General features: G+C 41.7%; 1 protein-coding gene across 1 annotated transcript in view; it reads right to left on the bottom strand.

Annotated features, from left to right (window-relative positions):
• Nucleotides 1–4,126: 4,126 nt before the first annotated feature.
• Nucleotides 4,127–9,852, bottom strand: part of LOC120032059 (DENN domain-containing protein 2A-like) — a 59,933-nt gene continuing 54,207 nt past the window's right edge. Inside the window, exons 15-20 of the mRNA XM_038978003.1 lie at nucleotides 9,206–9,383; nucleotides 9,019–9,060; nucleotides 8,765–8,873; nucleotides 7,035–7,289; nucleotides 6,865–6,951; nucleotides 4,127–6,726 (exon numbers count right to left, since the gene is read on the bottom strand). Coding sequence (XP_038833931.1) covers nucleotides 6,695–6,726; nucleotides 6,865–6,951; nucleotides 7,035–7,289; nucleotides 8,765–8,873; nucleotides 9,019–9,060; nucleotides 9,206–9,383 — 703 coding nt within the window. The 3' untranslated portion in view covers nucleotides 4,127–6,694. The remainder of the gene's footprint in view (nucleotides 6,727–6,864; nucleotides 6,952–7,034; nucleotides 7,290–8,764; nucleotides 8,874–9,018; nucleotides 9,061–9,205; nucleotides 9,384–9,852) is intronic.

Here is a 9,852-nt window from a genome sequence, read left to right as displayed (position 1 = left end):
TTGGACGAGTTGGACCGCAGATTGAAGGAAAAGCAGCCAACAAGTGCTCAGCATATGTGAGAACTCCTTCAAGACTGTTGTAAAACATTACAGGTGAAGCTGGTTGAGAGAAATGCCAAGCGTGTGCAAAGCTGTCATCAAGGCAAAGGGTGGTTACTTTGAAGAATCTAAAATATGAAATACATTTTGATTTGTTTACCACTTTTTTTGGTTACTACATTATTCCATATGTGTTATTTGAATAGTGTTGATGTCTTCACTATTATTCTACAATGTAGAAAATAGTAAAAATAAAGAAAAACCCTTGAATGGATTATGTGTGTCCAAACCTTTGACTGGTACTGTATAATTTTCTCTTCCCTATCCCTTTCTCAATCTCTCTTTGCCCCTATTTCTCTCTTTCTCTCTCTCTCTCTGCAAATATTGCTTCTCTCTCAACAAGTATGAACACCTGGCATGCGGACAGTCCAGCTATGTTAAAAATATATATATTTGAATATCTTGCATTTACATTTGACAGACTTAAATTTAAATTAAACTACAAGTATGTTAAATGTTAAAATAACTTACTTCAGAGTCTTATTGGCCAGTGTGAGTGTGTAGGGTAAATACAGTATGCTACTTTATAGCCTCCCGTAATATGTCCTTATTTGACAGCCAGGCAACAAGCCTGATGATAATTGAAAAACACGTGTCATTATGGTCTGACTGTAATCATGTCAGTCATGCTGCTTTATATCACACTAGCCCCTGTAAAGCTGTCAGTACTGTCTAATAGAGTGGTTTCGCAGGTCTGGTCCGGTCATGTTTCACTACTGTAAAAGGCATCCTTTGTGCAGATAGGAGGTCACAGTAGGCTATACTGTATGGCGTTATAATCACTGTGGCTTTTAATTTGTAATCATGTATTAGATTTTGTTGCTTTTGGCGTATGTAGGAATTCTTGAGACTACTGGTGTAATGATGAGGCTAAATGGTGTTTTATTTGCTGTGGATGATAACTCAACGTATTCATGCAGTTACATACAGTACCTGCACGTACACAAACACACACACACACCAGTGGTGGAAAAAGTACTCAATTGTCATACTTGAGTAAAAGTAAAGATACCTTAATAGAAAATGACTAAAGTAAACGTGAAAGTCACCCACTAAAATACTACTTGGGTAAAAGTCTAAAAGTAGTTGGTTTTAAAAAATACTTAAGTATCAAAAGTAAATGGAATTGCTAAAATGTACTTAAGTATCAAAAGTAAAAGTAAAAGTATAAATAATTTAAAATACCTTATATTAAGCAAACCAGATGCCACAATTGTTTTTGTTGTTGACGGACAGCCAGGGGCACACTCCAACACTCATACATAATTTACAAACAAAGCATTTGTGTTTAGTGACTCCGCCAGATCAGAGGCAGTAGGGATGAGCAGGGATGTTTTCTTGATAAGTGTGTGAATTGCACAATTTTCCTGTGAATTGGCCAATTTTCCTTTTCCTTTTAGGTGTCAGGGAAAATGTATGGAGTAAAACGTACATTATTTTCTTTCGGAATAGAGTGAAGTAAAATTACAAGTTGCCAAAAATACATGAATAGTAAAGTACATATACCCCAAAAAACGACTTAAGTAGTACTTTAATAAGTACTTTACACCACTGCACAATGAGAATGCTGTTCATAGACTACAGCTCAGCGTTCAACACCATAGTGCCCACGAAGCTCATCACTTACCTAAGGACTCTGGGACTAAACACCTCCCTCTGCAACTGGATCCTGGACTTCCCGACGGGCCGCCCCCAGGTGGTAAGAGTAGGCAACAACACGTCTACCATGCTGATCCTTACGGTCAGATGCCGAGCCTCTCAGGGGTGTGTACTTAGTCCCCTCCTGTATTCCCTGTTCACCCCCGACTGCGTGGCTAAATACGACTCCAACATCATCATTACGTTTGCTGACGACACAACAGTGGTAGGCCTGTTCACCGACAACGACGAGACAGCCTATAGGGAGGAGGTCAGAGACCTGGCCGGGTGGTGCCAGAATAACAACTTATCCCTCAACGTAACCAAGACTAAGGAGATGATTGTGGACTACAGGAAAAGGAGGACCGAGCACGCCCCCATTCTTATCGACGGGGCTGTAGTGGAGCAGGTTGAGAGCTTCAAGTTCCTTGGTGTCCACATCAACAACAAACTAGAATGGTCCAAACACACCAAGACAGTCATAAAGAGGACAAGACAAAGCCTATTCCCCCTCAGGAAACTAAAAAGATTTGGCATGGGTCCTGAGATCTTCAAAAGGTTCTACAGCTGCAACATCGAAAGCATCCTGACTGTTTGCATCACTGCCTGGCAATTGCTCGGCCTCCGACCGCAAGGCACTACAGAGGGTAGTGCGTACGGCCCAGTACATCACTGGGGCTAAGCTGCCTGCCATCCAGGACCTCTACACCAGGCGGTGTCAGAGGAAGGCCCTAAAAATTGTCTAAGACCCCAGCCACCCCAGTCATAGACTGTTCTCTCTACTACCGCATGGCAAGCGGTACCGGAGTGTCAAGTCTAGGACAAAAAGGCTCCTTAACAGTTTTTACCCCAAGCCATAAGACTTCTGAACAGGTAATCAAATGGCTACCCGGACTATTTGCATTGTGTGTCCCCCCAACCCCTTTTTTACGCTACTGCTACTCTCTGTTCATCATATATGCATAGTCACTTTAATCATATCTACATGTACATCACTACTTTTATAGCCTCGCTACTGTATATAGCCTGTCTTTCACTGTTGTTTTATTTCTTTACCTACCTACTGTTCACCTAATATCTTTTTTGCACTATTGGTTAGAGCCTGATTTGATTTGATTTTAAAGTCTGTTGTCAATTTGTTTACTATAAAATAGCATTGCATCTGCTCAAACACAATTTTATCCCCAAATGTTTACTAAGGGTTAGTAACAGGCTGATTGGTTGGCTATTTGGGCCAGTCAAGAGGGCAACAGTACATACCAAGACACAGTAAGACATACTTAATGTACAATTCACTACAGAGAGATTCAATAAAATAGTAATTGATTGATCATACAGTAGTTGTAGATTAGTTATCTTCCCTACCTCCCTTTATAAATCAAGTAATTAAGTAATCTGCATACCAAATGGCACCCTATTCTCCTCATAGTGCACAACTTTTGAGCAAGGCTCTTCCGCACCCTATGACTTTACTCTGGAAATAAAGTTTGGCTGTGGAAAATCTCTGGTATAGCAGGAGCAGCATAGGATGCCTTTGTAATGTGCTTTTAATGGGCTGTAATAGTGTGCTTTGTATAGCACTGAGTTGGTGGCCCTTGTTGCTTACAGCCCGCTTTCTTTTTTAAAACTGTTCAATTCCTTTCCAATGTTACAAATGAATGGTAAAAAAAAGGAATATCATACATGTCAAGGGTGAATACCAGCTCAGTTTTTACAGGAATGTCATACATGTAGACATGTTGGCCACCATATTATAGCTCAGTAGTCTACACATGGCTAAACCCCAGCACAACCAATTCCATCTGTATTAATGTTGTATTGAGCCCTCAGTAACAGGTCATTAGCATTGCATTAAGAACCAGGAGTCCTTGTTAGTAATCCACAACTGACATACTGACAAACAGACAGGTGGTTGCACTGCAGGTGTGCTGCATTGGATAGAATAACCAGGTAGCAACCCGGCTGCTATAGAGAGAGATAATTTTATCCTGGAATGAGGCAAACATCTGTCAACAGACTTCTTTCAACAGATGATTCATCTTCTTCAAACTATTGTGATATTTCATTGGATCCTGGGAGGAGTTTGCAGCAAGGTAATGGACGTCACTGTCTGATTTGATGGTACGATTAATTTTTGTTATACTCTGACAGCTTTACGGTGCAAACTTGTGGCTGTGAGTTTGTTGTGTTGATGTGGATGTCCTTGGGGCATACAGGCTGGCTCACCGGGCAAAGGGTAAAGACGTGTGGCTGAGACAATACAACAGTATACTCAGCAGTCAGCAGCTGTGTTATGTAATGCTTTCCCCTAGTGAAGTATTTGATCCTCTCTGAGGATCTGTTGTGTTTCAATGACTCAAAGCCCAGAACATAATGTTAGACTATAAACTTTTAATTTTAAGTTCCAACCAAACACATTCCAAGGTTTATGAATACCAATGCCATCTATTTCTGTGAAACAACCTAATACCCTTTCAACTGTTTCTGTCTCAATGCGCATTGGAACTAAAACATATCCAGTTCCAAATCAGGACTCCAACCACTGAAGTAGTAGGTGCTAAGGGAAGGTGCTGGGGATAGGTGTTGGACTGTCCATGTTTCTGGAGAGTAGGAGGAGAGGAGAGGTGGAGAGTCCATGGGGTGACAGCTGATGGATGTCCATACAGCTGTCGTGTTGGACCTGGACATAACCCATCCAGGGCTAATGCGGCATTCATGTCATGTCGGAAACTCTGAAAATTCCGACTTGCAAACCTAGCAGGAAGAGTTGGATCCCGAGTTTCCCACTTGGGAGATACCAGAATCAACCAATAGGAGGCTCTACGCAAATAACTTACGTTCATTTTAACTCAGAGTTCCTGAGTTTCCAACTTAACATGAATGTGGCATAATGCCCTGCCTTTCTGCCATCCTAAACAAGCACAGCTTCAGTCTGCCACATAGACGTCTTCCTGCCAACTTTAAGCCTGCTAGCTAAATATAGGTAGCCTGTTGAACATGTAGGCTGACAAACATGCATGCTAGGAATGAGTATGCATCTTCAACTTCATACAGTAGATTTTAAGTTGTCCGTTTTTTAGACCCTCACTGTACTGACATGTATTGTACACAACACAGAAATAAACAAAGGAATTCAAGGGAAACAAAAGCCGTTGGTTTTGTCCGCAAATAATTCTCCAGTCAGAGGGCAGCAGGACAAATCCCATACAGCCACTTTACAAGTCCAAACACTAAAATGATATTGATAGGCATAAATCTCCGAATCCAAATTAACATGACAACATGCATTAGCCTAACATCAATGGTTTGACATTTGAGAGTCATTATTTCGAAGATCGATAGATGATCCTTCACTTTCTAGCGCCGTTTTGAACTTCTAACGCAATAGGTATAATAAATAATGGAGTGGTTTGTGACACGCGAGCAGCCGCTCACCGATATGTCAGCTCATTCTGCAGTTACACCTCCAACACCACCAATACATTTGCTATGTGGATATCGGTCAATGCTGGCTAACACTCAATCTGATTGCGTCCTGGTCAGAGTCTCATTCACAAGAACAATGGTCAGGGCAAAGTATCTGTATTCATCAAATCAACCATACTCATAGCAATTACATTATACATACACTGTAGTGCCATGTTAAAATCAAATGAACTACTGCCCTCCTGTGGCCTCTTAAATGCAGTTTGGATAATTTAGACTGGATAAGTACAGTATATAGTACAATACCAGTCTCTCTACAGGCTGTGCTATATAGTCTCCCAGTATACAGGATTATCTCTGTTGAGTCTATCATGTACACACTGCAGGCTTCATGTGTCCCTGAGGGCATGTCTACACTTGACACTTACATGCGACTTCTGCTATCAGAATATGAGGATCGGATTGAAAAGACAGGTGGTCTGATTGTGTTCAGAGATAGCTACCTTTTCATTATAACGTTGGAGGAACTATGTTTCTAGCGTGTGAGGAACGTTTGCTGGCCTCATAAATGCAAGCCAGAACACAATGTGGACACGGTAGACACATTTAAATGTAGGTGTAGATGCATGCTATCTTTTAAAAAGCATGTTGACGAGTTAATCAAGCAATTAATATTTAAGTTGGGCTTAATAGGAATAGGGCCAGCCTTTCTTTTAAATAGTAGAAAACAGATCATTCAGGCTACATTTATTCCTGTTATAGATTATGGTGATATTATATACATGAATGCTGCTACCAGTGTTTTGAAGCCCTTGGACACAATTGATCATAGCACATGTTTTATAACATCTGACAGTTTTGACACTCACCACTGCATCCTTTATCATAAAGTTGGTTGGACCTAGCTAAAAACACGTAGGTCACTTCGTTATTCTGTTTTTATTTATGAAGCCTTACTCAATAAACTACCAATTTACTTAACAGCATTGTTGAAATATAGAAATGCGGATTACAACATTAGGTCACAGGGTTGGTTACTGCTGGAGACTCCACGTGTATCCATAGAGTTGGGTAAATCTGCCTTTTCCTACCAGGCCCCTATCGTGTGGAATAATCATTTGAATGTACTGTTGTCTCTGGGTCAATTTAGGAGAAAGGCTGGGGATTTTTATATATAAATGTGTTTGTTTTTGTTTGATTGTTTATGTAATATTTTCTATTTATTAAATTTGGTGTTTTAAATAGTGTATAATTGTATTTCTGTATTGTTACCAGGGCACATTTGCAAATGAGACCTAGGTCTCAATGCGTTTCCCCCTGATTAAATACAGTTATATAAAATGTAATTATTTATTCGAAATTCCATGATCAGAATACAAAAACTGCATTAACTGTCAAGTCTAGACATGGCCTCTGTCACAACAAACTCATTGTCAGTCGGTCTCTTGGTTCTTCAGTCATTAATGTGTCCAGTCCCATCTTCATCTGGCTGTAGACTACTGGTTTAACAGATTATCGGTCGAAGAGGGGATCACTTTTTGGACAGGAATTTCATTTTATTTCCTGGAGGTAAAAAAACCCACAAAAAACATGCCACCTTTTAGCACAGGTACATACTTAAACAATATGAGCAGCAGCTTGTCTTCTCACACTCTATTAACACTCAGTTCATACTCTCCAATGTAATGTTGTAATCCTTACCCAGTCCTTTGAGGAACTTGTTAACCCTGCGATGCTCATTACCATGAATTGAGTCCAAATACTCATGCAACCTCACATCAAACAGTCCTGTAGAAAAACAAACACACTTTGTGTTATCTAAAGTTGGACAATAAAGCTTTAGAACTTTGAATCTGAACTTTGACCCGTACCTCTCAGTGCCTGTCTGTGGTGCTCTCTCTCCTGGATGAACAGTCCAAACATCTGTGTCTCCATGAAGACCTCCAGGAACTGCCTCAGACTCTTAGACGACACAGACTTACGGAAGGACTCGCGTTGGAAGGAAGAGGGGATGGGGGAGGAGGCCTCAACCTCCCTTTGGGTGATGAAGAGCGGATAGTGGCTGACGAGTTCTACAAAGAAACGCACAAAGGCCTCGGACACAACGGTGCTGAGGTGGCCAGAGTCTGTGTGAGAGAGTGAGAGAGAGAGTCAAAATTGCTACAGTCCAAACACTGGTCTGTCTACCTCAAACTAATGGTCTCGAGGGTCTAAAAAGTTTGACCAGTTCTGAAATGGACCCGGGGGATGTCCTCCACGGACCCTACCTGAATAAATAAACATAGAGACCCGGTCCAAATGGCACTGAGGACAACCAGACCCAGCCCTGTATAGACCTGTCCAGACCAGACCTGATCTGAGCTGTCCAAGTGAGGGAACCAGAGGAAAAGTCAATTTTTACCGACTTATAGCGAAAACTAATATTAATAGCCTGGTGTTTATTTGCTTAAATCACTAAACACAACAGGCACTTAGAGACACGCTTCTATTTGAGTCAGGCATCTATATCCTTAATGCACACAGGTTTAGCAAATGTGCATACTTAATTGTTTCATTGCAGAATTTTTATCAATTTCTTAATTTACATTTTTGTCTTTTAGCAGATGCTTTATCCAGAGTGTCTTACAGGAGTGAGTGGATAATTTTTTTTCCTGGTCCTGGCATTGCAAGCACCATGCTCTACTAACTGAGCCACAGAGGACTATCATTTCCTGCACTAATGCGTTATCATTTACACACGGTCACATTTCTTTTGTCTTAATATGCCTCTATTTCGAGAAGGAAAAATAAGTTTCCTTGACAGAATATTTATTCTCCTCTTTGACTGTGCATTTCAGCAGTTCTTACTTGCCGTTGTTTATTTGAAAGAGGCGTTTATTTGCTGAAATGTGTGCCGTTGCCCGGCTATTAGGGACAGTCGGCTATTTGAGACTCAGCGTTTAACTGAAGTTAAGGTAGGCTATTAACTTAAGCTGTTAATGCACAAGCCGGGACCCGAGGGAGAGAGGTATTCTAGCAGCAGGCGGGGGAGGCGCTGTGCATGGAGTGTGTGTAAGTAGCGTGAGGTGCAGGCAGCTTGGAGAAGGGAGAGAGACAGCAGCAACCAAGCTGAATCACACTAGTTACTAACTTCTAGCTGCCAAAGCTAGGTTATTTATCATCAATCTGATTACATAGTAACTGTTTTGACTGCATCAAACCCAGAAGAAAAGCTACGTAAACTAGCTACCTAGCTAGTAGGGTAGGCTAACTGAGGCTACATAGGCTGCTCTTTGCCCATCCTACACAATTACAACAACTCCATTCAGAGTATTAAGTAGCAGCCTACCTGTTGGCTCTTGGTCATTGTAGCCTATCCTTCTCATTAACTTTAATTCCGTCATTTTAGTTCATCTTCCATTGATCTCCTAACTTGTTTGCCACGGCACACAGAGCCAGATGCTAGTGCCATTTTATGCTGCTGCTCAGGTTTTTCACAAAAATGGCGTGTGTAGCTTGTTGTTGTTGTCGTCGGCCAATCACAAGTAATCAAAGGAGACAATTTTCTCTCTGGTTCTCTACTGCAGCAGTTGCGCGGGTTATCGCAACAGTATAATTGTACCATTAAGACCGTCTCCTCCTCGCTCTGGCGCCAGTTCTCTCCTCCTCTCCAGGACTGTCTCTAGGGCTGACTGGAGTTTAGAAGGCAGGATAGAGTCCTCATCATCCAGCTGACATGGAAATTCAAGAGAAATACAGTATACATGATTAGCTAAATATCATAGACTTAGATGAAGTGTACTCAATGAAGCTGCATTTGAGTCCAGAACTAGGCTAAATGTGTGTCTTTCAGGGTAATCAGTGAAGAAACAGTACCTGTCTGAGGAAGCGACTGTTTCCAAGGTCAACCACCAGCACCTGTAGAGTAGGGAAAGCAGACAGGGTGTGAGTCCTGGCCATCAAACTTCAATTCCTTTGAAGGATTACAGCACCCCAAAACATATCTACAGTACATATATTCTCCTGTTGAGATTCGACCACCAGACAGGGGTTGTATTCTCACCTCCTCTAGGGGTAGCTCTGTGAGCTGAGGGAGGGAGCTGGACAGTAGCCCTACGATGAAGGGGGTGGGGGTACACACTATGTCCAGCATCGCAGGGGGCAGTACGGGGATGTAGGTGTGCTGCCAGGTGAACGGGTAGAGTAGAGCCACCACCGCATGGCAGCACTGAGACAGAGTACTGCAGAGAAAAGAAATGGTAAGTGATTCAAGTTAAAACAGTTAGTTAGTTATCCTTCAAGTTGAATCACAACAGGTTTCATGATATACTCACTGTATTCTTTGCTGCATACTAAAAAAGGGTCATGATTTGGCCTAGTTTTTTAGCTTGCTCATTAAGAAATGCAGCAGCCACGACCGTAGCCAAATGAAAGTTGTCTTGGGGGTTTGGTTTAATGTGGGTGACCTCGTGTGTGTGTGTGTGTGTGTGTGTGTGTGTGTGTGTGTGTGTGTGTGTGTGTGTGTGTGTGTGTGTGTGTGTGTGTGTGTGTGTGTGTGTGTGTGTGTGTGTGTGTGTGTGTGTGTGTGTGTGTTCGTATGTGGCAAGCGTTTGTACATTCACTGTGAAAAAACAGTATAGAGTTATCTGGAAGGGTGAAAGACTAACTTTAAACAGTCTAACCTGTCTTGAAGTTGCCTAGGTTAGACAA

Source organism: Salvelinus namaycush, chromosome 38 (genome assembly GCF_016432855.1).
Source record: "Salvelinus namaycush isolate Seneca chromosome 38, SaNama_1.0, whole genome shotgun sequence".
NCBI classification, from domain to species: domain Eukaryota; kingdom Metazoa; phylum Chordata; class Actinopteri; order Salmoniformes; family Salmonidae; genus Salvelinus; species Salvelinus namaycush.
Note: the sequence above shows the minus strand (reverse complement) of the source record. Positions and strands in the feature narration are given on the sequence as shown.